The following is a 27,859-nucleotide window of genomic DNA, read 5'->3' on the forward strand; positions in this document are numbered from 1 at the left end:
TGGAATTTGTTTTTTTTTTTTTTTAACATTTCAATCATAAATGTCATATATTAATATTAGGTATTTGTTTAATCACTCCTTTTATGTAATTTTAAATAGTATAATCTTATTAAATTTGAAAAGATAAAAATATATTTACGATAAACTATATCTTTCTCTTTTTTCTTTTTTTACGATAAAAAAATTTTTTTTTAAATTTTCGCGATTAAACTACTTATTAGTCTAATATATCTTTTTCTATCTTCCTATAATAATTAAATAATATCTTATAATAATTTTAATAATTTTGCACGTGTTTTTTGGATGATAATAATAATAATAATAATATTTATATCACGGACACGAGCGATAAGAGCGTTTAAAAGAAGATTAGAAAGGAAATAATCCCAAAAATACGTGATAAACGAGAGAGAGAGAGAGGAGCAAAAAATAACAAAATTAAAGCAAAAAATTATAATAATTATAAGAAAATTTGCGTGTAATTCGTATCGCGGAATCTTTTAAAGTTCATTGAACTCGCAATAGCGAAAGAAAGTAGGGGCACTATCGGCTATACATATATTTATGACAAGGCAACCACCCGTTCCCGTTGCTCGTATATTTAGATGTAGATTAGGATGCGTGCAATTACGTTACCGCGTTTGTAAATTGCACATCGGTGCCCGAACGTGATTTATCGTGCTTACCACACACACACACACACACACACACACACTTTTCGCGATCGTCTTAATGATCGTTTGCAGATCATTATCGGCGATCGACGGACAAAACGTTGGCGTTCGTAGCATGATCCTCGCTCTACCGGACGTTGGAGAGATCCGTCGAGTTTTACGATTCCTATGACACACGCGTCGTTCCTTCTTTTTCTTCCTCTCCCGATTCAAAGATCACACGTAATTGTTCCTCGTCGAACATTAAAATTATTACACGCGATTTGTAACAAAACGTCGACCAGTGCATCGATCGGACCAAAGTATCGGCCAACACGCGTTACGATCATCCTCGAGCTCGAGATACGAGATGAGAGCAAAACGGATGAACGGCTCTTCACTTTTATCCGCGATTCTCGAAGCCTCTCTTTCTCTCTCTCTCTCTCTCGAGAATGGTTCATCGGTGGATGATCGATGATCTACCAATTTCCCTGACGTCGACAAATTATTTCAACGATATCTCTCAATCGTTAATTGATTTCGCGAGCTGGAATCGTTGATCCACACGGCTTTACACGTTCTCCGATAGAGTAATTTGCAAATTATAATCGTGCCGTCACGAGATTTTCATCGGAGTTGAATGTTGGCGTGTGTTGCAACATGCATCGCAATTCCAAGAATTAACTAACACGATTCGTAATTATCGTTGGATTTTATTTTACGCGAACGGATGGTGGTAATGGTAGCAGACAATTAATTTTTTAGTCGGTTCACGTATGCGCGTATGACGTAACCGAGTAGTACACAGCGATGTAAATCGGCGAAAAGTTTGAACGCGTTCATTGTGAATCGCGTAATACGCGTAAATTAAATGGTTTGTTTGAACCATGGAGTGAGACCGCGTTTTATTAATTACGAATAGAAACGCAAAAAAAAAATATATATATTACGCGATTGTTGGATAGATAAATAAAATAATATCGCGATTGAGTTAATTATACTGGAAAATAATTGTCTTGTAACTCATTACAACGTTCAACGACAAACACGCACAATCCGGTTTTTTTTATCGTTTGATCGGTGGAGAATGTTGCTTTATTACCCGCGACAAATAATAATTACAAACATCTTTTCTTTTTTTTTTTAAATTTTCCCGTTCATTTTCAAATGTATCTTTGCACTATTTTCTTATCGAACGAATAATATTGTTATATTCCGTGCAAACTTTAAATTCTTACATGTTGCGTACACAAAATTGCCAACATTAAAAATTCAAAATTATTGACATTAACTGAAGAAAATCTATTATTAGTCAAAATCGCGTTTGAAAGAAAAGAAGCTCAAACAAAATTAAAATTAGGAATCCAAAATCCTTAATTTGACACACTTTTGTGAATATTGCATCGATCCAATAACTAACATATATCCTTTTCACGATCTATCAGATCGAAATAGATTCATCGCGACGAAATCGAACAGCAAGACATATCGCGATAATTCACGAGGAACGAATTACACGAGATCGAGAATCGATCGTTTCGTCCACGATGCGCGTATACCCGAGAAATTCGAACCATTCAACGCTTCTAATCGAACCTTTATTTCTCGTTGACAATGAGCCAATAATTAAACGATTGGATGAAAAACGATTGGCGCCCATTCGATCGTATTTCGAATAAGAATTTATCTCTCGATCGCGTTTCCATGGGAAAGTCTCGTTCGTTCTAACGCGAGAGTTCGAAATAAGAAAAAAAAAAAATCGATTGTTGCCAACTTAATTACCTCTCTTACGATCGAGCGTAAGATAATTGTCAGAGTATATATATATATAACGTTAGACACGAAGGTAAGGATAATACGAAGGTAATACGGTGTACAGGGCCTCCTGACGGCCCTCTCTTTCCTTTCGCCTCCCCTCGACACGCCTCGCATCGACACGGGTCGAGCCTCGGCTCATCTCCCCTTTTACATCTTTTAATACTTCTACGCGAGCCCCCCCCTCCCCTCTCTCTTTCTCTCTTTCTCTCTCCATTGTTGCAATTATTATCGGAGGGCAGAGTGGTCGATGTTATACGGGCTAATTAATACAGGTGGAAAGGTTGAAACGCACCACATGGTGCGGGCGTAACCTGCATCCGGAAGGTAAATATCGTTTATCGGAGGGCGCTATCGCTATCGAGCAGCCAGCGGCTACAAAGGATTGCCGATAATTCGTAATTGCTTGTTATTATCGTGGCGAGAAATCGAACACGTCCAACCGTCGCCGGTTCTTGTCACAGGATGCATTGATGCGTCTATTAGCGGGAATTTGCAAGTATGATTCGATGGAGGAACACCTTTTTTTCGTTGTAACGCGTCGCCGTTGTACACCGACGTCTCGATTCCATGATTCGTATACGCATCGGCGCGCTCTCGAGAATAATGATGCTTTGCATCATAGCAATAGCTTTATCGTTTTCGATCACAGTATTTCTCGCCCGAGGGAATTCTTTTCCTTTTTTCTTTCGGAAATTTGAGCGAAAAAAGAGAGAAGCTGACGAAAAAAATAAAGATAGTATTCGATCGAGTCGAGATAAGTAAACGATGATAATAATAACATTCTCGCGAATTGGATTTGTAACGACATAGAGGTTGACTAACTTTCACTGAAAGGAGAGGAAAAAATAAATTTGAAGAACGAGTTTCGAGATTATTATATATACTCTCATTGCGAGTTTAAGAGAAAATTGTAGAAAATTGTGGAGAGCTCGGTAACTGAATGTCATCGTTGAAAAATATTATAGTCGACTCGCCCGTTATAACACGTCCGCGAGAAACACACGCGGCCTCAATGAGTTGGCTAATTAGTTTATTACGCCGCGCTAATTTGTATGCCCATAAATCGTGATCATAGGAACGCGTAATGTACCCAGTGAATGTGTACACACAGGGATACATGTATATATAGGTGTGTACAACTGTTGACTGTTTCACCAGACACGTACAGGAGTACTCGTGGTAGCGTGTAAATATGACAGAAATGACTAGCGGATTTCCAAGCCGCTCACTCGGAAATCACTCCATCCGAAGGATCTAATCGAGCGTGACGCATCTAATCGCGTGCATTCGCGATACACAGAGTAAGAGTTTGCAACCGTTCGAACGGATACAAATTAACATAGTAAAATTTTCAATACGGACGATCAATTAACAACGCGGTCAATACGCAACCCTTCCTTCCCTCGAGCACCGGTTATTCCGGTTTCGATTTATTAATTAAATCGGGGGAAAAAAAATAAATCGACGAGAAGAGAGAAACAAACGTAGAAGAGAGAGAGAGAGAGAGAGAGAGAAATTTTCGAATTTTCAAAGAATCGCCAAAAAATTCGAGGATACGCTTCTGTTGAGGACCGGGTATATAAATCTCGGGTTCGCGCCGATCCGTGCCAGCCACGAACAGTCGCTTCCTCCCGCCACGAAATTACAGTGTTTACGCGAATTAGATTTCGGTTTCGGTAATTTTCAGTTAATAACGAAGCGAACTGGCCAACGAACGAACGAGCATTAAGTGCGGCTTCGAGCCCATTAATGCTATTATAATGTAAAAGGCTACCTACGCGTTCCTCTCTTACGCTCCTTCTCCGTCTTGGAGAAACACGGTAACACGAACCTGCATGTACTCGATGGATTTCATGGTGAAATCCAATGAAAAGAAAAAAAATAAAAAAAAAAAAAAATAAAAAAGAAAGGAAAAAAAAAAAAGAAAAAAGAAGAAAACCTTTACCAACCTTAGATCTCGCTTATCGTTCGCATTACGTTCAGGCTACCTGCATTATAAACTCATTTCCGATAAATCGGCCCAAATAAGAAAAAAAAAAAATAAATAAATAAATAAATAAAAGAAGAGGAAGAAGAAAAACAGCTGCTCGATCTACTACCAGCGCAAACCGCTTCGATCTTTCTACTTCTTCCCTTCTCTTTCTACATCTCGATATCTCGACTCCTACCTTCGACAACTTCGATTTTTGTCGTGCGACAAAATCTGTAAAAAAAATTCGAATTCTACTCGAACTACAGATACGATCGAATGATATAGATTTAGACGTGTGATACGAGAATGGTAATGGGAATGATTAAACGTTTAAGGGCCCATTCGAACGGTCGAATTTCAATAACGAGGAATTAAGCGGCGAGTCGAGTTGACGAAATTTATTACGGGCGGGGAACCGGTTCGGGAGCGGAGTAAAATACCATTGCAAATTGCGGACGGGGATTATCAGTAGCAGGTTGTAAGCACGAGGTAGGATCCATCGGTTGGTATGTCCAAGTATCGATCGCGCGTGAAAATGATTCTGGTCGTTACAAGCGAATCGAACGTTGTTACATGATCACTCACAGCACCGAACGTGCCGAAGTGTGGGCTTGTAGGGATCATTAATGCGGCAAGGTCGGTGAAAGGAACGATAACTCTGTCCTCCTCCTATACACCTCGGTCCCCGTGTCTCCGTCTCCGTCTCGTGCCTGCGTAGTCGTGTCTACGTATAATTCGATTCAAAAATAACCGGCCGATCTTGAAGCGGCGACCGATCATCGTTAAATAATATCGACGTCATCTCGACACGCCGTATCGTCTAATTACGCGATCCATTCTAATTTTACACGTTATTTCGACGCTCGTGCATCGCGAAGGCTATTAATCCGCCAACATTTCATACGTATCTTTGAAACATCTTGTATCATGTTCGTTATATTGCGTGCACACGTTCGATTCTAGTTCTGTGCGGAGGTAGAGTGCGGCTGACATTGATATTATGGGAACGGTTCGAGCAATTGCAATTTCTGTATATATACATATATTTTAATAATATCGGTTTTATATACATGTGTATATACATATTATACAACGCGATGAAAAAAATTAAAGCGAGTCGAGTTAGCGGAAGCTAAACCAACAGGATCTCCTTATCTTTCGTTCGGATATCCAATTATAATCCAAATGTCGATAACTCGACCACTGTACACTGCGGTATCGCATTACTCCTTCGCGAATAATTTTCGTCGAATAATTTTGCGTCGATGCCGCAAATAATGTAAACTTTCTGGATCGCAGATCATTCGATACGAGGAGGAGGAGGAGGAGGAGGCGGGAGCGAGCAAGCTATCCCGCAGACAAGTCCTGCGAGCAGCACGAGCAGCTCGAGCCAGGTGAATCAGGTGAGCCTACAACAGGTGAGCCAGCAAGCTCACCAACAACCGCCACCTACTACGACAACACCTCAATCGGCTCAAATGGGAATCTCTACGGAAGAGGTGAGAGCCGAGGAAGAGAGCAACCACCCTAGAGCAGCGCCGACCAGCCCTGAAAGCGAGACCGAGGTCGACGACTTCGCACCGAAAAGGAAACAGCGCAGATATAGGACCACCTTCACCAGCTTCCAATTGGAGGAACTCGAGAAAGCTTTCTCGAGAACTCATTATCCCGACGTGTTCACCAGGTACGGTTCAGTAAAAAGCCACGTACCACGTTTTCAAAGTTTTCAAACCTTGCCCTTTTTCTCCCCCTTTTTCGAAGACTCTACTCTCGGACGGATGTTCTATCACGCCGAAAATATGGAAACCCTCCCCCTCCGTTGAGCTTCTCAACCGAGAACCTCCGTCCTTCAACGCGTATCTCCGTTTCACCGATAAGACGAGAAATGTCTAGACGATAGAGGTTGTCCAGTGTTCGTCAGCCTTCCCCTGTGTAACGGGATCAAGATACGGTAGGAAGTTGTGGAGCGAGCTATTAGCTTCCATCCGAGCCGAAATATTTCGTGACAGGGCACCCGTGCCACGCTTTCCACCGACGATTATGGGAATATCTATCTCTACGAAGGAAATTACGATCCGCATCCTTCCGTCCCTTCCAACATTTTTTTTTAATGGATTCCGTTGAATTTACGATGAAACGTGAATATATAGACGGACCTTGAACGCGATCGTAAAATCCATGTGTTTCGATCGATTACGAAATCTTATCTATTGCATCGGTCGAGAATTCTTTCGATTCGCGAACATATCCGCGCGATACATATAGGAAGGAAAAAAGAGTGAAACTCGAGAGAGATAGGATGAAATTGGATAGGAAAAATAGCGTTAATTCCAACGTTGATCGAAGTGATCGACGAGATTGTTGGAGGAATGCGTGAAAGATCTGGCGAGATCTATCGATTCGGGGAAACGATCGCGCCTTCCTCCATCGATCATCCCACTTTTCTTGGGGGGAAGGGGAGAGGAATAGTGGTCGTCGCGTAAATTTTGCCGCGCCGCGTCGAAACTATGATTTCGCGTTATTAAGTTGCCGGCTGTTGGATCCAGTTGCGTTGGATCCAGCAACGTGCCAGCAACGGAGTGTAGCGCAATTTATCCGGATAGCTTTTTCTTTTCGCCTCCTTTTTCTTCCTTTCGTAGCGCGGAACACCCGGTAGGTAACTAATAGCGGTGTAATCGTTCGTAATAGGCCCGGTCCTGTGGCTGCGGCATAGGTTCTCGTAATTAAGTGGAAGGTAGAGGGGATATGCGGAGAAGAGAAGCAGATATACACAGCTGGTATGGTGTACCATTGATAGAATAAACACGGCCGAGCATTGCCACAAATTCAGCAGCCCGAAAGGTTGAACGTGTACTTCGCGCGAATCACGATGGTACGTGATGAAATACGGGAAAGAATCCGATCTAAAGGAAGAATATTTTTCATAATTTATATCTCGTTGAATTATAATTTTAAAGTGAGTTTACTTTGAGAAGTAACTGCATCCAGTATCGGCATCGTGTTCACGATTCAAAGCACGATTTTGAAAAATAATAATTTCAACGCGATTATTTTTAATAGTCAAAAGCGCGCGATCGCATAACAACTATCCAAAAGAATAATTTTCAAGATTTTCAATTCGGTGATATTCATCGATTGACTACCAATGGTAGTAATTTTAACGAGCATTTTATCTGACTACGCGCAATATGGACTATTTGGCAGCCATGCGACGAATATTTGGCAGCGGTGCAAGGAATATTTGGCAGCCGTAATACTTGGCGTAAAAAATTTCAAGGGCTATCTTATTATGGTCGTATAACGGACGGACGAGCGGTCCGGACTTATCGGAAATTTCAACGTTCGGACTCGCGATAAAGGCTTAATATGTCCGGCGGCGTCTCGTCGAAATGCTGCGTCTGGCATGCTCCTCTAACCCCGGGTCCAGGTCCAGGCTTTTACTTTCTTCATCGGGAAAAACACAGGATGGTACGGATTTAATTTTGTAATTTCCGAGGAGAGCGCATCGAATAGATCGGGGGTCGATAAAGAAGAAATCGATCAATTTTTGCAAGCAATTTCGCCTCGCCGCGTAATCCATCGTTTCGTAATCGGGGATCATTTCCTCGACACAGGTCGTTCCATATCTTTTTGCCGTTTCGATATAAATTAATCCCTTCCCCGATCGTTCATTTCTTGTCCCTTCTCTCTCTTTCTCTTCTTTCACCGTCTCCCTCTCGATACCGTGTTGGAGTATTAATTTCACACTAATTGGATTTTATGGCCGCTTAGGTTTATTGACTAGCTGACCGAGAGGAGGTAGCTCGCTCGATCACGATGCATATTCATTAGCTGCTTTTACGGCAGCTCAGGCAACTCGCGATTGGCTCGTTCTATTGAATCGTTACCACGCACGATCCATCCATCCATCCATCCATCCATCCATCCATCCACGAATGTCCCCTTACCTAATTTTCGAAAACGGCGCTTGTTCGCGACGTCGACCGATCAATCGGTATCGGTGATTGTGAATCGACGAGGTCAAAGAAATCCGAACGATGAAATATCCAGACACGGGGGGAGGGATGTTGTAAGCCTTCGAACGTGGCCACTTACTTTTACGAGCTCTTAAGATCTAATTTAGATTAGAATCGTGTGGCTCGAGCTACCGTGCCTCGACTAATCATCCTACCCCTACCGCATCTTCCCTTTTCCTTCCCCTTTCACCCCCTCCCCCTTGTTTTTATCTCGATAAACTCAAGGGATGGATACAGATATGGATACGGGGGAGGGAGAGGGAGGGAGAAAAAATGAAAGATTTCGTGGCGGGCAAGTTTTACGTATAAAATTTATCGTCGGTTGAAACGATATCCACCTGTTTCGACGGTTCCCGGTAAATCATTCCGAAGAATACCTCTATATCCGTGGGGTGGGTCGGTGGTGAGTTTAATAAGGATGATTGTTTCCAGTGATCCGTGGAACGGAACCAGTTCCACGGACCTCTCTGCCTCTCTCCTCGATCCTGTCCCTCTCTTCGTTCCAACGTCCCACCTCTCATCGCTCTCTTCCCCCCCATTCTCCGTACCCTGGTCCCCCCTCGACTCTTCTCCCGTAACTTCTCCTGTCATTAATCGACCGACGAGTCATGCTCCCGATTAGAAATGCCGCCAGCTCTCTCTCTTTCTCTCTCTCTCTCTCTCTCTCTCTCTCTCTCTCTCTCTCTCTCTCTCTTCGACCCGTTATTCGTTCCTTGGCAAATGAGATTAGTGGGCCCTGTGTGTGATCGCTAATTAGAACCGGCGACGGGGCCACGCTCGAAAATCAACGCTTCGTCAACTCTCTCACTAATTTTCGCTCGTTCTCTTATTGTCCGTTTCGTTACACGAGCATAATCCCGTTGCGCTTAAATCTTTTTTCTTCTCTTCTCTTTTCTTTCTTTCTTTCTTTTTTCTCCCCTCCTTTTTTTTTATATCCATTCCACGCTAATCGCAGAACCGAATTTTTTGCAGGCTTCCTCCTTCGACCAGCCCAACCCATTCCTTTCCACCGATTCTCCGACCGAAGCGTTCCGAGAGAACGGATGTTGGACGTTCCTCCAGAGAAAAAGAGGGAAGGAGAGAAAGAGAGAGAGAGAGAGAGGGAGAGAGAGAGAGAGAGAGAGACTCGTTCTCGATTCGATCGACGACAGTGTGGCTAATCGGTAATTGGCCCTTCACGGCGTACGCGTGTTAAGCACATATTACGCACGCATTTCGCACACATTACACGACTTTGCTACCGACTTTGCTCCCCTTCCGTCTCTATCTGCGCCGATTCTCTCGTTTTCGATCGGTCGAAACGGTCTCGAAAATCCTATCTTACTCTCCGCTTCGATACCTGAGCGCAACGGCGCTTACGTTATTACGATTACGGGCAAATTAATTTCCGCCCTTACCCGGTTCGCCGAGGAAAGTACACTGGCGGCGCGCTACCGTCGAAATAGTCCGTAATGCCGTGTCATTCCATTGGTAATTGCCGTTTCGAACGCAGCTTTCTAGCAGAAGTCGAGACGTATGATTTATACCGAGATTAATGGTAAATTCCAAGGGTTGTTCGTTGACCAACCCGATCGTTAGAGAGGAGATGGATTGCATCGCATTATGCACGGATATTACCTCGTAGCTACCTGCTTCTCTATCGTCTTGCACGACACGGATCTGCCACTATCTAGTATCGAGTGTCTTCTCTCACCGTCATTCTTTCCCTGATTTTATCACGATCACGAATTGAAGCTTCGATCGTCATCGATACTCGATCGACGAACAGAGCGAAAAGTAGGAAAGTATTCAGAGGTGGTTGGAGGTGTTTTGTTCACTTCTTGAAAAAGAAAATTCGAATCCACGTTTTCTTTTACACTTGTTACTCGTGAGATTCGAATCCACGCGTGTCCTACGTAGATACGAAACGATGATCGTGCGAGGATAAATACGTTTGATTAAACGGAACGGGAGTAATTTTTATTTTTAATCTTTGGAGTTTCCGTGAACGAGGCAATCGGTCGATCACGGACGGCGACAATTTCGAGCATGTTAAACAATAACGATTAAGGTTGCGCCACGAGGGACAATCACGAGCTCGAGAGAGCGCAGAGAGCTGGCCGGCCGATTCGACCTCCGAGGTTAATTAGATAATGTAATTGTCCGGCAATTACTCGAATTACTCGCGCGCCAAGCCTCTCTCAGGCCGCATCGACACAACGCACGCTACTCTCGTGCTAACGTTCCCTCCGTCTCGCTTCCCCTCCCTTTCACGCTAATACCCTCCATCCTTTTCTCGCTTCGCCTTGATCGCCTGTGCCGCCTATCGTTTTCCTCTATCTTTTCCTCGTTTCGAACCCGCGTATATTTATATACCAGATCTACTTGGGCGAAGAGGGACGTATGTGTGTTACACGTGGTGGGTTGAAAAATGATAAACTCACACGCGTGCCGTTTCGAGGAGAAAAAAAAAAAAAAGAAAAAAGAAAAGGAAATACAAGTTGAATGACAGACCGGTTGAAAGCGCGACTGTTGATTGGAATAACTTTTCATATCTCGCGTCAACGACACGCTATTTCGCATAAGTTTTAATCCTTTATCTCCGCTCGCGATGTTTATTCATTATTCGCCCCAGAAAAACATTCGATTTTAATGAGGCGAAACGAGAAACGTAACGAGACGGGACAAGTGACACGAGAAAAATTCTAACGATAACGAGAAATTGGTTGAGACGATTATTGGAGGGGGAGTATTCGCGTTGCGTATGCACTCGCCCTTCCTCCCCAGTGAAGAATAGGAAGCGAAGGAAAGGAGAGAAAATGCGAGAAACCGCGAGGAAAGAAGGAAAAAGGAAAAATAGAGCGAACCGAATCTCTCTATCTCGCTTAGATTCGAAGAGTCGAGGAGGAGCTCGTGCTTGTATCGCGATTGCGAAACGGCAAAGTCGATCGCGGTTTAAATCACATTAACAACATCCTATCGTGTGGAAACTGTTTACTTCCTCTCTCTCTCGTACGAGTGTGCATGGACTCGTGCACGGACACCTCGTTCGCACGATCGAAGCAAACGCGTTTATTAACGCGTGTTTCAACCTCGACGAAGGAAGGAGCGGTTTTATTTTACGATACAAATATGCCTGACGTCATCATGCGCGAGAGCTCGTTGAGAGCGGAGATAGATGAGCCTGTTAAAAAATTACACAGCGATAAATTGCAGAGGAGAGGATTCGTGAAAGAAGTTGCACAAGTTGTCTGTTACGTCGAACGGTTAGATACGACTAATCTCGTCGGCCCTCTCTATATGTGTGCGCGCGCGCGCGTGTGTGTACTCCACTTGGAAGAGTGGCGGCGAGCCGCGGCTAGCGTGCATTTCCCATAGCAAGGACATCGAGGAAGGGAGAGATACGTAATAATAACGATACGCGAATCGAGGATAAACCGAGTCGCCAGTGAACGGCGGGTGTAATTAGGGACGCCCGTCTAACCGCGAAATTTCGTGATCTTATTAAATCCAGAAGGACGTTCGTGAGTGTTGGAGGAGAAAAAGGGAAAGGCTAAATTATTATTACTCGCAGGCCAAGGTGCCCCGCTCGGATCTCGGCCGTTCCTCGAGATTCCGCTTAGACGCACACCGATTTTATATCGTAATCTTGGAAATCGATTATGAAATGGCCAATTTTGGTAATAATAATAACGACAATTTATGAAACAACTTTACGAGATCTTTCTTTCTTATTTAATTAATAAAATTTTCTTATTTTATTAAATTTTATTTAATAAAATTTCTTATTTAATTAAAAAAAAAAAAAAAATTGGGACCTCTCTTATTATTCGTTATCGAAATATTCACCAAGTGCAGTAAGATATTTTCAGAAATCGATAATCTTAGATGGAGGGTCTTTAAACGTGGAAACGATAGGGATTGGATAAATTTCCAAGATTTCCAAGATTCTTCGAAATTTCATTAATTAGTCCCGATGAAACACACACGGTTTCTTTTTTCGAATAGAAAAATATATAAATCGTCGTTTTTATCATCTCTGAGATAAAATTACGTTAATCCGATTTGACTTGGAATAAGAGGAGAAGATCACGCGAATGGGTCCAATGTCTATTTCACCCGAGAGAGGCGCGACGATATAAAAACGGCATAAATCAGTTCGGCCAATTTTCGAGAGGTTGTTTCCAAAGTCCCTGTAATTTCGAGCGGGCACTAACTGAAACGTAACCTCGTGTATACTCGAATTCGCCTAAACACGAGATTGAACCGATCGGGGGAAGGGAAGAAGCAGCTTCTGTGCGCGATATAATCACCGATATTTCCTCGCGATTTCGTGGAACATCTGGGCAATTTGCGTGCGAGATGAGAAACCCCGCAGGCCGTCTAGCGAGACGGCGCGAGTGGGGAGGATCGGGATATTTCGTATATCCCGGACATCGATACGTAACAATAATCGCGGCATCCTCGCCTCGATCCTTTTTTTGCGACCGACAAAAAACCCCTAGAAACCCCTAGGAATGGAGAAATCGAGAGAGAGGCTTGCCTCGCTTCCGCAATTTTTGTTTAACCCTGATCCGAACGACGAGCGCGACACGCGCTCGATGCGATCTTTCGATTTTTCCCTTGACGTGATCACGTGATACGGTTCAAGGAGTCGGTGGCAAACAGAGAGAGAGAGAGAGAGATAGAGAGAGAGAAAAGAAGAAGGAATGAAATAAAAAAGTTATCGGGGAGGGGAGGAAGAAAAAAAAAAAAAGGAAAAGAAGAAGAAGAAGAAGAAAGACGAAGCGAAAAAATAATTATTCATTATTCCACAGAAACGCCAATGATTTTTGCACGTTATATAAACTGTTGCATTTTAACTGTGTGCAATCTTTGCTAATAGTCGTTTAATTTATTGTAAATAATGATATGCGTATAATATATCTATCCGGAGAAACATAGTCGTCGCGTTGCTGCAAATTTGTTAAGTATGCACGTGCGTGCGTGTGTGTGTGTGTGTGTGTGTGTGTGTGTGTGTGTGAGGCCGAGATACGATCTATTACTCGAGCAGTGGTGAATAATTATGAAAATGCCGTGCTACAATGCGTTACACTCGTCACACGTAATTTATGCGAATGGCAATCGGATTGAAAATCACACGTTGTTGGAAGACGTAATGAAATTAATTGATTTCTTACAAACGTTCTAATTAATTTAATGGATGTATGATTACTCGCGTTGCCGAGATTTCGTAGTTTCTTTATTGCTATTATTCGCGATCCTGTACCAATATATTTACAATCGTCTCAATTTTCTTAAATTTCTTATTACTTTATCCGGTGCGAATACGCGAAACTCTGTCTCACACGCCTAATTCGTGTTAACCTTGCAAATTTATTTCTTTTTTTTTTCTTTCTTTCAGAGAGGAATTAGCTATGAAGATCGGTCTTACAGAGGCACGGATACAGGTTAGTAAATTAGTACGTCAATTTTTCAATCGATCTCGCTAATTTTCTTCCATGTTGTTTGTTTGCATTTATATGCATCGCAAACTATTATATCAAAGCGATGCAAAACGATGCTTACTTATTTATTAGATGTTCCTCATTAATGCTTTTTTATCGCGTATTTCGTATGCATTTTTTTGTTTCTTTTTTTTTTTTTTTTTTCTTTTTACGATTATTCGATTAACACGATTTAATATAACGTAAATGATAGATCTAATTAAATTAAATGAACTAATGGAAAGGAAAAATGAGTAAATTGTTTGGGTGATATCTCGTTGTGTCACGTTGCCATACCATAAGCACGTCCATAAAATTTTGGCGGATGAACAACCGGTTAATTTACTCGATTAATTTAATTTATTCCCAGTATTTACTTCGTCCTTCCCTTTAGTCCTCGTGGCTATACTTCTTCTTCACTTCACGATCTCTCTCCTCTTCTTTTTCTCTTTCTCTCACGCGCGTTTATCTTATTTCGACGCGGGGCCCGTATTTACACGTGTCTTCCTCGCGCCCCATGGAACTTCACTTTTCATTATACTTGCAAATACGTCATCATCCGTCGCAAATCGATAATTTATTCAGAATTTAGAGTTTATTATACGAGCGCACGCCTCACGAGGAACGTTATTAAGAATGACATAATATCGAGGATCCCTGCTAATCATTTTTAGAAATCCTCTTTATACGTCTTTAATTTATCGAAAGAACGTTAACCAAACGTTCGTTCTGATAAAACTACATTACGACATTATATAATCGGTCGTAAAAATCTTCGCACGAGTTCTTCGATATAATAAAGTTGCCACGTCAAAAATAATCTTTTCATTAGCGAAAATCACTTGGAAGGATAATTGATGAAATCATAATTATTTATCCATGTTACAAAATATTTACCTTTCGGTAAAATATATTTATATCCAAATAAAAAAAATTACATTCGAAACAATCGATTGGAGGAAAAGTATAATCGTAAATACAATCCATATATTAAAAAAATTTTTTTCCTCTCTCAGTGAACGTATAAAAAATTTTCGTGATTGATCGACCATTCGAATATTTAATTACCAACGTCGTCCTTGTCCGAACGTTAATTTTGATCGATGTTCTCGAGAGTACGCGTCGAAGAATATTCCACGAGATATTAATTCCCGATCTATCCGCAAAGCGTAATCATTTAAAGAGGAAACGGTTTCGTTTGAGGAAGTTGCGCGTGGTGTCCCCCTCCCCTCTGGAATAAGGGAAGAGAGTCGATGAAAGGGAGAGGGAGAGAGAGAGAGAACGTAGCCGGCGTAATTAATGCGGCACGATTAAGCACGAAACGACTAGGTTCCGGCGGCGAATCGTGGTTACGTTTTGTTTTAAAAGCCGCAACTCGGATGTTTAGCTCCCTGCTGGGGGCAATCCTGCTCGCTGTGGGGGGTCCTGGCACCCGACCCCCCACACCCCATTCACCTTTAACTCTCCATACAGCCTAGCAACGAGTTTGCATGTTCCACCGTGTCCGTTTGATCGTTCGATTCACCCGTGGAACACACACGTTTTCCTTCTTTTCCTTCTTTAACCATTATTACCTCTTACTCTTGCTCTTTTTTCTTTTTTTTTTTTTTCGTCCATAACCACGACCATGGTTGTACGGTTTCTTTTTTCTACGTTTACGTTACGCAATCGTTCGACTTTCATTTCAATCCTTTCTCGATTAACGAAGAAAGAATTTACTCGTTTCAAACGCACGCGCGTTTCGTTATTTATTAGTTATTTATTAGTTATTTATTAGTATTATAGTTTCGTTATTATATTTCTTTATATTCTTTATATTTCTTTTCTCTTCTTGCCTCTCTCTCTTGTGTCGTCTCTTGTTCTTTCGTTTATATAGGGTTATACGGATTGAATGGAGAGAAATAGTGGAAGAAAGAATTGTTTTTCGAGGATAGAACCAGTCGAGGGATGGAAACTTCTTTCTTTCAGGAAGAAGAGAGGGAAAAAGTGGGAGAGATTAGTAGTTAGCAGGATAGAATCTCGTAATCTCACGAGTCATAGAATAGTTTTCTACGCGTTGATCGATCGAATCGATTCCCGAATCGCAAAGTCATCTCGAAATATCCTTCCAACACGCTCCCATTCCCTCTCCCGTGCAATGACGAGGCTGCATCTCGTCGTCGATCGTGTACATGGGAGTGTCTACATCTTTCGGCGGTCCTTTTGATTTCCTAGCCTAACAAAGGAAATAAAAAAAAGTGGCGTTTAAAAAAAATATAGCGAAACGAAGTACGTGTATATTCCGATCTCGAAGTATCTCGAAGGCGAACAATCCTCGAAGGTAATTTGTCGCGTGTCGGTGAGCCTATAAAACTGTCTTTCGAGACAAATTACATTCTGAAATCTTTTTCTCAAACTTGAATCCTGGTATTACGAAACGAACCGCGTACGAGGATTTCTTTCTTTTTCTTCTTCCTTTTTTTTTTTTTTTTTTTTTTTTTTCTTCTTTTTGGTAGAATATCTTCTTCTCCAGAAACGAGCAGATGTTTACGACAAAGCTTGCGGTTATTGAACCAAGTTGGGTTGTCGTCATTACGCTCTGTCACGAGATATATGAAAGCAATTTGTTGGAGTGGAATCGTTTGTCTTCTTCTCGTTTCTGCGAGAGACTTCTCTCGACGATAACGTTGAAATCCAAGTATACATACGCGGGTTTCGTGTCGTGTTTCAACCACGACGCGAAATCGACCTAACAACCGAAAAGGAGACCGCGGAATTAAAGTCCGTTAAAGGAACGAACGGGAGGAAAAAAAGAAGGGGGGAAAAGGGGAAAGGAGTGGACGAGAAAAGGGAGGAGAGCTTCCGTTGAACTGATTAGAGCTCGAGTCTTCGAGGAACTTTCGCGATGGAATGCGTTGGAACGCATCACGAACGATCATCGTTTCGATAATTCGATAATCCTGAAAACATCCTTTTCCTATTTATAAATGATCGATGTAAGAAACACGAAGAATTGCTCTCTCGTGAAAAGAGGATCAGAAGGGGAATGGGAGACAGAGAATCTAATCTTTTCGTAATTTTTGGTTGGAAAGTGGGCCAAAAGAACGGCGAGTAACGGGTTTACCGATGGCCGATATTTCGTTTTCGATTATTTCGGAGGGGAAAATAAAGACAAGGGGGCCACAGGTAGGCGAAGGAAGAAAGATACCTCGCAGCGATCTCCTTCGGCTTCCTTCTTCCATCCTCGCCGATAATGATACACCGCGAGCTTCCTGAAAAAAGGAGGAACGCGTCGCGTTAACCAGAATTCGCACTTGCACGGTTCCCCAACAACTTCCAGAGAAACGAAAGCTGTGGTATATTTGCTTTCCGACCCGGAATCGGATCGATCTCTCGTTTCTCGAAACCGATTCCTCCGATCGTTGCCTCTCCTCGTCCTTTCCCTTCCTCCGATCGTTGCCTCTCCTCGTCCTTTCCCTTCCTCGAACGATATTCCAAAAATAGAAAAATAAAAGTGGAATAGGTTCGGAAAAGTGATCGTTACCTCCGGTTCGCCTCTTCTCGTCTTACAGCTCGTTGCTGTAAAGACACGAGGGGAAGGAAGAACAAAAAAAAAAAAAAAAAAAAAAAAGAAGGAAAGAAAATAAATAATACACGGTGGTTTGGTTACAGGTTTGGTTTCAGAATCGACGCGCAAAGTGGCGGAAACAGGAGAAGGTCGGGCCCCAGGCACATCCGTACAATCCGTACTTGGGATCGAGTGCGCCACCAGCGTCGGCGGTCGTCGCGCCGACCTTGCCGAACCCTTTCGCCCACCTGGGCACGTTTGCCCTGCGGAAACCGTTCGACGCGTTTCGTTACCCACCTCTGGGTCACGGGCCGGTCCTCCCCGGTAGTTACACCGCTCATCCCTATCATCGCGCGCCGCCACCTTTGCTACCACCTGGGATGCCCCTGCCTTACACGTCGGCGGCGTCCTTTCAAAGCCTGCTGGCCAACATATCCGCGGCCCAGAGGCCGAAATTGGTCCGCGGCTCGCCACCACCCCCGCCCCCCCCGGCGCCCGCGATCGGCCTGCCGCACCCGCAAGTCCCGCCGCCCCCGCCGACCGCCAGCTCGCCCCAAGGCTCGCCCACGGCCACCGTGGGGCTGCCCGACATCGACAGACGAACCAACAGCATCGCCTCCCTCAGACTCAAGGCCAGGGAGTACGAGCTACACCTCGAGATGCTTCGCAAAAACGGGGATCTCATCAGCTGAAGAGTTTAGTCATCTTAGATTCTTAACGTTTAGAAAATCCTTCGCTTACTTGCATTTTTTACTTTACGATCGTGATCTCTTCTCGTCGAAAAAAATCAACAATTAACATTTTTTCGTTATCATCGAGTAGATAAAACTGGAGTGGCGAGGGAATAAAAATTTAAGACGTTACGGATTTCAACTCGTCGACGACGAATAATTCTTTTCCTTCGTCGTTGTTGTTGAAGAGGGAAGATGGGGGTATAGAGTCAGTGTCAGATGATTATGCATCGACCGATATCAATTGTATGCGCGCCTTCTTAAGTAAGTCCGCATATTTTGTATGTTTCGTACAAGATACGAACCAAAGAACTCGCTTCGAAGTGGTTGAACACTTTTGTACCGTTAATTGCGTGTACGCGAAGGAAGGTTGAGAATTGTAGTTATCCTTCTTTCTGTGATCACTTGTGCCTTTGTTACTTAATATATAATACGTTAGAGACACTATCTGCCTCGATTCTTTTTCTTCGAATCGCGTATCGACGATCATCGATGGTTAGGAGACGATCGACGTAAATCGTACACACGTTTTCATGAATCGTACGTTTACCGATCGTCTCGATCGATCGATCGATCATCGTTTTACGGAATTCGAAGATTCTCGAGCGACTTTAGGCAACGTGTTTTTTGCGAAAGATTTCTTGCAACTATACACATACACATACACGTACACACAGATACACATACACGTACACAAACATGCACACAGACACACACACACACTCGTATAATATACTCGTGTAATATAAACCAACGATTCCGTGCGTCATGTCCACGTTGACAACTTCGACGACCATTTAAGAAACGCACAATTAGTGTACGAGTTTTTTTTAATGGATGTTAGAAGTGTCATTGCTCTTTTGCGTGGATCGTGACCCAATGAATCACTTTGGTGACAGTTTTTACAATGTCGTTCGTTACAAGAGAAACAACGATATACCTGTCCGTGTACAAACGAGTTTCTTTCGGCCTTCCTCTTAATAGAAGAACCTTCCTCGTTTCACAATACGAATTCTGTGCGTTTAAACGATTGCGAGAAAACAAGGAATTAAGCGAATATATTTCTTCGTATACAATTTGTTGTATATAATTTACGTTTAATTAAAGCGGCGAGATACGAACGAACTGTAACGAAATATAATATTTACACGTTCGCGTGAAATTTTCGGAATATTTTTCAAATTTGTTTTATCCCGTCGAAAATTCACGAAATTTCCCGCGGATACATAAAACACATTTGTCGAAAGAATTATATATTCGCGAGAAACAGACATCTTGAATTTTCATAGAATTGTTTAGAAAAATTGTAACGAATAACAAATTTTTGTATAAATTTGAAAAAATAATCCGAAAACACATGATCATGAAGGGAATATTGGCGAACCGTGAACCAGTAGAATCGTCTACTTATTAATTATTATGTACAATAGGGGAGTATCTTTAAGCAAACATCATCGAAAGATGTCCGTCCACAGAAAGAATTCTTAGCATTGCGATAAAAAATTTGCTCTCGAATAACATTTTTTTAACCGCTGCATAATTTTTATTGTAAATATGAAGAACTTTTCTTATTTAGAGAAAAGAAGAAAAAGAGAAAAACGAAAAAAAAAAAAAAATCGAAAAAAACGTAACGTTGTAAAACGTCAAACGTGAGTTGAAAGATTTTTTTAAACAAAAATCATCATCCGTCGAGATTATTTAATAGATGACCTAATAATAAAAACGGGGACAGCTCGTGTGATTCGATTACTTTTACACAGACACGTTATACGCAATTTAGATAAGAGAAAGTATTTATATACGGCGTTCATTAATTCTTGGATGTTCATATATTATAAGTTTTACGACTGTATAAGCATATTTAGCGTGTAAGTTGGCTGTAAATAATTAACGACGTATGCGTAACTTTGTTGAAGAGATCTTGCAAGTACATATCCGATTGTGTGCATCGTTTTTGACGACAATATTATGAATGTTTTTCTCGAAAGAACCCTCGCTTTTCAAACGGAATAACGTATTCGTCGATGTCACGCGAGAAGAGGGAACGTTACGATTTTTAAAAAAAAAAAAAAAAAAAAAAAAGAAAAAAATAGAATGAACAAGTAAGAGACGATCAAAATTCTAACTTCTAAAAAAAATTTATCGATTTTTTTTTTCAAGGATCTCGAACGAAACGAAGAGAGAATGCAACGAACGTTGTCGAACGATTTCACGAGTTCCATTTTCCACGAGTAAAACAAAGCATCGGGTGTCCATTGTACTTGATTTCATTCACCCTTTTTACCTTCCTCTTTTTACGACGAATAAAATCATTGCAAAGAAGAAAGAAAAAGATAAAGCGGGGGAAAAAAAGAAAGAACAAAAAAGAGAATGAGCGTCGTTATTTATTAAACGAACCCTATCTATCCAATGAATAAAGATGTCACGATGCACGGTTGAAAAAAAAATATTAATTTATAGGCAAATTTCAAGAGAAAAAAAGAGAGAGAGAGAGAGAAAAGAAAGAAAAACGTATCATTATATATCATCCCATAGCACATACGTTACAACTCTTCTAACTTCTACGTACGAAGACTTTCAAGACTTGGTCGACTGACTTACGACGAGTAATTCGCATTCAGGCACGCCCGTCGTCGAGTTATTTAAATATTTTACAGTTTAATGGAGTCTCGACCCATTAATGCGCGTCAGCTAATTAACAGCACCGTGAATACCTTCGTTCCCCACCGAGCGCTAACGATCTCGTGGTTGATAAATCGAACGATTACCGACAGAACGCCGATCCGCCGATCAAAACTGACGCTGTCTTTAAACACGTCTCGCTTCGTTCGTCTCGTCGCGATCCAACTGAGCCCGCTAAAGGATATCTCGAATAACATCATCGTTAACGAAACCATCCACCAATTTAAACGCATAATCTTTTCTAATCGTGTCTCTACAACTAAAAAACTCGATTCGATGGATCTCTCTGATCTCTCTGAAAAGAAAAAAAAAAAGACATACGCAACAGGAGAGGATGATCTTTTTCCTTTTCTTTTTTCTTTCTTTCTTTCTTTCTCGAAGAAACGAGACAGAGAGAGAGGGAGAGAGGCATTTAAGATGTGCGCCACCACCATATTTCTGAAATATTGAATTACGTTGGGTGATAATCAGACGTTGGAGAGTAGCCGATAACAATTTTTCCTAAGAAGTCGACTCGATAACGCGCGGAGGAACGATAAAAGGCGGACGAGAACGAGGGAAGGCGTGTCCCTCGATGGCGATCGAGAGGCTTGCGATGATTCCGTCCTGGTCAGCGCGTGGTCCAGCGCGATCCGAAATGCAGACCACGCAACCGCTCGATCCCGAATTCATCGTGTTGGCCTGGCCATTAGCAAATTACTACGGTGTAAACAGTATCGGAGGGTGCCCGCGGGTTATGGGCTAAGTGCACCGCTGCTCTCCGCTATACACGTATATATACGTATGCATATATACGTTGTGGATGTTTATACGTCGCGCGGGGGATAGTGGAGAAAGGCAGTTAGTTAGTAACCGATCATTATAGCGACGTTTTACACCGGCTCTAGCCACCTAATAACTGTCTACATCGGAATGAATTTAGCGATCGGTAGCAACCGGCTTCCAAACCGGCTACGTTCACCGAAAAAAAGAAACGTTAGACGTTAGGGGTCGAGAAGAATGCGCTCTCGAAACAGTGATTTGTTTCGATAAAACACCGGTTAAGGTTATAGTTACACGGTCAACGTGCATCTTATCCGAGAGAAGGTTGCTGGTGGGCACAATCTTCGAATGTTTGCTCTTATAAAAAGCGGTTCTTTTTCCTAAGGAATAAGTTGGAGATGTGAAAAACGGTATGAAAAGATATATATATATATATATAAAACTGATTCGAAGATCGATCGTCTTCCATTCTCGTCCCGATGAAATTTATAGGATAAAGAATTCCTTTGACCACCTTGGGCAGCCGCGATTACTCCTCATCTTCTAAACGGTCCTCGTTTTTTCCCCCTTCACGCGGAGCACGCGTAAGGTTTTATCCAGTTAACAATCCCTAATTGCAGGGTTTGCTGTAACTAACTCGGTTAACGTGAAGGCCTCCGCGATGATTCCCTCCAACCGTTACCTATCATCGCGATGGATGCAGATTAAACAGCCCCCTTAATCTCGGCCTCTCGCTTAAGCTCGGTTAAAAACTTTCGTAGACCTCCCTTGTGTACTCTCATATATAGTTGGTTTAATAGGGTCTAACGATAGGGAAAGTGGACGGTTTACGACGAAATCGTGGCCCTTTTTACTAAAGCGTTCGAGCCTCGACTCGGAGTTAATCGGTCGTAATCGTCCCCCTTCCTTTCGAATTACGTCTCCAATTATGTCTCCAATTTTATAATTCGATTAGCTGTAAGGTGTCAAAGTTTCCCTCACGCTTTTCATTATCCCGGCTTCGCAACAAGTTTTTTAAAACTATCTACGAACGACATCGTTTTTCTTCTTCTCCTTCTTCTTCTTCTTCTTCTTCTCGTTTTTTAAATTTGTATCTGTAAACGAGTGGCAAGGAGGAATCCATGGTAACCATGGCAAGGGAAAATGGAAGGTGGAACGCGTAAGAGAGAGAGAGAGAGAAAGAGACAAAAGAAACGAAGAAGAAGAGGAAGAAGAGAAGTTGAAAGAAAAGAAGATGACGAGGAAGGAGGAGGAAGGTGGACGACGACGAAACGAAGACGATGAAGAGGAAGGAGGAGCGGCGAGAGACTTGGAGATGAGGGATGTACGGCGTGACGGTCTAATTGAGGCCTTCTTGATTGCATTTACACCGCTGCACGGCCTCCTGTATCCCAGGTATATCCAGTATCAGTCTTATGTAGCGGATCCACATCATATTCGGCCCTGGCTGCTTCTGCTTCCATGCTCCGTTTCATTCTCTCTCTTCTCCTCCTCCTTCTCCCCTCTCCTCTTTGCTCCATTTTCTCCATTTGCTTTTCTCTTTTGTATACCCTGCTCCATCCACCTCGATCTTCCCCCTCCCCCTTGTATTTTCATCGAAGATCGAGTCTCACCGGTTCAAGATACAAGCATAATAACAAGTGTGTACACTGTACACACATTGTGTAAAGTTTCTCGTTAACATCGACGCGTAACGTGGAAAAATAAAGGAAGGAAAATAAGGGAAGGTAGATACGATCTATTTATCGGCGAGCAGATCGAGTTATCTCCGCGATCTGCTCTCATTCCTCCTCCTTTGTTCTTGATCACCGGATCGAGCGGATATTCGAAAGAAAAAAAAAAAAAAGAAGCGTTGCATCGATCATCCCCAGAACGAGTCAATGTTCGAGTTTGACGACACACCGATTATAACCGGTTCGATGTAACCGAGATATTCGCGATATTCAGCGAGAATCCTTTTTTAATTTTCCAACGATTCGATTATCATCGTCGCGATGATAACAACACGATGGTCTGATTAAAATTAAAAGACAAAAGATACGGATGCTCAAAAATCGAAGGAAGGGAAGGGGGAGGGAAGAGGAGAGGAAAAAGAAAAAGGAGCGGAGTTTTGGAAATTTACAAGGGAGAGACCAGTTGTGAGACCAGACATGGTATAAAACGCGCAAATGCCGCCATTAGTTACCGGCATGGTCGCGGAATGCTATCCGGCTGGAGCCTTATTAAGCCCATTACGTCTTAATTTATTTCCTTATTTGAAAAAAGACACGGCCACGAGGCGTAGCCACGCCACACACACACCGCCACAAACCGAGAAATAATGATATAATTCCGCGCGAGCGTCTCGTGATATTTGCATTCGATCGCGTCGGTGGACATGTAAACCCCACTGGGTCTATATGGCAAAACTATACGCGTGTATACGTCATGCGACTGATAAATAACGAACGCCTACGATTATCCCGAACGACCCCTTTCCTCTCGATGGTGACACATCTCGACTCGATATTTCCAATGCCCGCCCCGATCTTCCTCCTCGTGACGAGGAACCTTGTGGCAAGTTTCGAAAACTATTCGAGAACGATGATGATGACGACGACCCTTTATTCTCTGTGAGAAAATTGGAGGATCTCCATTCGGGAGAATTCAAATTCTTTTTTTTCTTTTTTCTGTTTCAATGGAAAATAATTTCTCGTTCCTGTGACTAGAAATACGAAAATGCAAGGATATATAAATATTCTAAAATCGAAGGATATATAAATTCCTTTCATAAATAAAATCTATCCTGATCTGAAGAAATTCCATTAATATCTTCGATTCAATTAGAACGACAATTTCTCTGGTTTCCACCTATTAAAAGCTTCTTCTTTCCCAAGAAATATTTATCGTCGGGATAATCGTGGATTAAAAATAAAAATGCGTGAAATGCGTGGATGATCGAGCGGATAAATAAATATTCGAGGATGGGATGATTTAGCGGCAGATTGCGGTTTACGCCCTCGGTGGGAAAGATTGCTTGTCCCGCGAGCGTATTCCACGTCCTTGTTTGCGATTCGCCGCGTGGTGTTGCGTTATTAGCGTAAAGGGGCGAGTTAGCCGCAATCGCGATGGTAATTTGCGCGTTTGGCCGTCGGTGCCGGCGAGTGGAATTGCGGTGTCGCGTTACCTTACGTGATAATGCGACGCACCATAAATCTAACCCCCTACGAAACATGTATGTGTGTATACGTGTGTATATGTGTGTATGTGTGTGTGTGTGTGTGTTCGTGCGTAGCAGTGGGTAATAACGCGAGAGAAACGAAGCGTGTGCAGGTTCGGTGGTAAAAGATCCTCGAAGAGGATCGGCGAGCAGGTTGGCGAGGATTGTTGGAAGAGCGGAGAAGCGAGTCCGAGGGGAATTGGGCGATTGTTCGTCTTGTTCGGTGGCTTCTTGAAATTAAGCGTCATTGTTTAAGAGTGAATTCATCTTGATTGTCGATGACTAATGTCCCGCGGCAGCTAGGCCGAGTGGCACGAGGATGGATCACAGGCGTACAGGAGTCCGAGAGACTCGACGAGAGGCCCACGGAACGGTTATACGGCGAGCGAGGAGAGAAGAGGGTATATATCGGGAGGAAGAAGAAGAAGAAGAAGAAGAAGAAGAAGAAGAACTGCCCCCACAGGCACGTGAGAGCTCTTTAACGAGCATCATCAATAACGCGTACCGACGTTGAAGAGGAAACAAAAAGGAGCTTAGAGAGTCACGGACGGCGGACAGCGCGCGAGTCCCTCGCTATAGATCCTGGTAAATGGTGTTAATTAGTAAATTTGATTTAAGCCCAAACGAAGCGACCGAATAGGCGGACAACCGTTCACAGGGGATGATGTACGACCTCCGCGAATTACTCGTCGGCTCGTTTCTCTCTGGAATCTCGCCCCTTTTTAGCCACCGAACGATCGGTTCAACGAAATCAACGACCGATTTTTTTTAGTCGCCGACGAGTCACGATAATTCTTTTCGCTCTCGTTCGTCCATCCCGAAGAAAGAAAATTCCTCGTTCTCGAAATCTTCTCTCTCTCGAGGCGAGAAAGAAGAAAGGAAACGAGAACGAGCGCGAGATTCAAAATTCGTACGCCTGGAGAAAAATTGAAGTCGGAGCTGCTTTCGTTGGACGCTGGGATGGGACGGCCACGAGTCGAATTTTGGTAATGACGCGTTTGCTACCGAGCAAGACAAAAGAGGGGCCGGGACTCGAGAAGCGAGAGAAGGGAGGGAAGAGGAGGAGAGAAAAGAGATACGAAGGAAGCGAGGAAGAGATGGGCCGTTAATCGGGGGGAGCATTATCTCAATCACGTAAAACGGCAAAATTGCATTTACCTTTTTAAATGAATATTTGGCGGGAGAGACGCGCCGCTCGCCGGCGCGCTGCAGCCGCCCGCTAAGTTAATTTACCAAGGAATGCCAGGTAACGCCCTGTTCAACCTACCGGCCGCTGGACAAGTATTGTCCCGCCCCTGTTGAGCCCTGTAAAAACGAACGCGCCCCGAACCGAGAATGAATCGTTTTCGAAATTCATCCCACAACACCACCACCACCACCACCCCTTCCTGTCCTCCATCCCTCGAAATTCTTCGTTCGCGCCGAATCCTCCCTCGTTTAAAATTCGTTTCGCGTCCAGGTTCCACGATCCGGCCGGCGCCGGCGGATTAATCTGCTCACGGCACGATCCATCGGCGGCTAGCAGTAATTGACACTTTCTCGCGGCGGTTGCCGGGCAGGGATCGGTGAGCGATCGGCGAGATCGGCCGAGATGTTGCCGGTCGCTCGTTTAGAATGACGAGCAGCTACGCCGCAAACCAGATACCAGAGATCGGAGAGGTAGGATCGAGCTAACAGATTCTTCTCGGGTCCTGCACGGATCCACCGTGCTCGTATCTCGGTATCTGATAATTGGAGCGGTAATTACGCGATGATTAACAGAGATGGCTCCCGCGCATCATACCTCCTACGGAACCTCCATCCTCTCCGTCTCCCTTTCCCTTCCCTTTCTATATCCTCCTCCTCCGTCCCTCCTCGAGGGATTCGACGAACCCTCCTCGATTCGACCGCTTGCCAAGATCAAAGATCGGAGATAACTTTGCACCCTCATTCTCTTTCTTTCTCTCTTTTTCTCTGTGTCTCCTTTTTATTCCATCATCCTCGGTCTTTATCTTTACTCCTCTCGATTCTTTGATCCCTCCATTTCTTTAAATTTACGACGTTTCGTAGCGGAGAGGGTATACTCGAGCGTTGACTCGAGAAACGATTAAATTCGAATTTTTCGGCCGAGAGAGGGTATACGCCGTCGTGGCGGTGTTATACGCGTGGAAGGAAAAGAAAAAAAAAAAAAAAAGAAAGAAGAAACGAAAATGATGGACTGACCAAACATAGGATGGCAGCAGATTGGCACAAAGTATCCGAGAGGTGCACAAACCAGGTAAGAAAGGAATTGGTTAACCGATCGGGCGTGGCCGCGAGTCGACCGGTCGAGTAACCCCTAAACGTTCAGTTAATTAGAGCTGCTCTCCCTCCTGTCCGTTCCCTTTCCCCTCCTCCACTTCTCTCCCTCCCTCTCTCCGCACTCCGTGGAACCCGTGTTGGCCCTCCTAATAACGCGGGCCAACCGTAATGAGGAGTAAACTAATTATTGGATACTAGTTGGGCAGGACGATATTTCACGTTCTCGCTGACAGCTAACCGGCTAAGAGCAACAAGGAACGTTGAACGTTCCGTCCCGCGCGGCAACTCGAAACGATACCTAACAACCAACAGTTTCGATCGAAACTTTCGAGAGAATTTAAACATTTGTTGTTACTCGACGCGTACACGAACAATTTGAGAGAACGAGGCAACCATTTCTTTTAATTTCCCCTCCCCCTCCATGCGCTGTATATTACAAATACGTCCACCACGGATCAAGGAATGCCATCATAAAATATCGCTCGTAGAGAGGAAGAACGATCGAGGTTTATCGATCATGGGCACCGATCGTTTTCCTCTCGAATCTCGTGGATATACTCGCGTGGGGATATTTCACTCGGTGATCGTGAATATTTCATTTTGGAAACGTTGTTATAGGTTATAGCCGAGGAGAGAAAATTGGTCGGCCGATAATGGGTCGGGTGATACGATACAAAACGGTCGGGTTGAATCGAGGTAAAAGGACTCGTCCACGCGCGGCACCGGCCTTGCTT

The 27,859-nt window shown here is 43.2% G+C and overlaps 1 protein-coding gene across 3 annotated transcripts in view; it reads left to right on the top strand.

Moving 5' to 3' along the window:
* LOC122719480 (homeobox protein aristaless-like) overlaps positions 1–20,573 on the top strand; it is a 69,050-nt gene extending 48,477 nt beyond the window's left edge. For 2 of the 3 annotated variants that reach the window (XM_043945314.1, XM_043945316.1), the window contains exons 2-3: positions 5,743–6,127; positions 17,576–20,573. In XM_043945314.1, the coding sequence (XP_043801249.1) occupies positions 5,743–6,127; positions 17,576–18,269 (1,079 nt within the window). In that variant the 3' untranslated portion in view covers positions 18,270–20,573. Of the gene's footprint in view, positions 1–5,742; positions 6,128–13,842; positions 13,889–17,575 lie in introns of all 3 variants that reach the window. The other variant, XM_043945315.1, reaches the window with a different exon arrangement.
* The last annotated feature ends 7,286 nt before the right edge of the window (positions 20,574–27,859 follow it).

Source organism: Apis laboriosa, unplaced genomic scaffold (genome assembly GCF_014066325.1).
Source record: "Apis laboriosa isolate Shangri-la unplaced genomic scaffold, ASM1406632v1 scaffold79_cov154, whole genome shotgun sequence".
In the NCBI taxonomy this organism is placed as follows: domain Eukaryota; kingdom Metazoa; phylum Arthropoda; class Insecta; order Hymenoptera; family Apidae; genus Apis; species Apis laboriosa.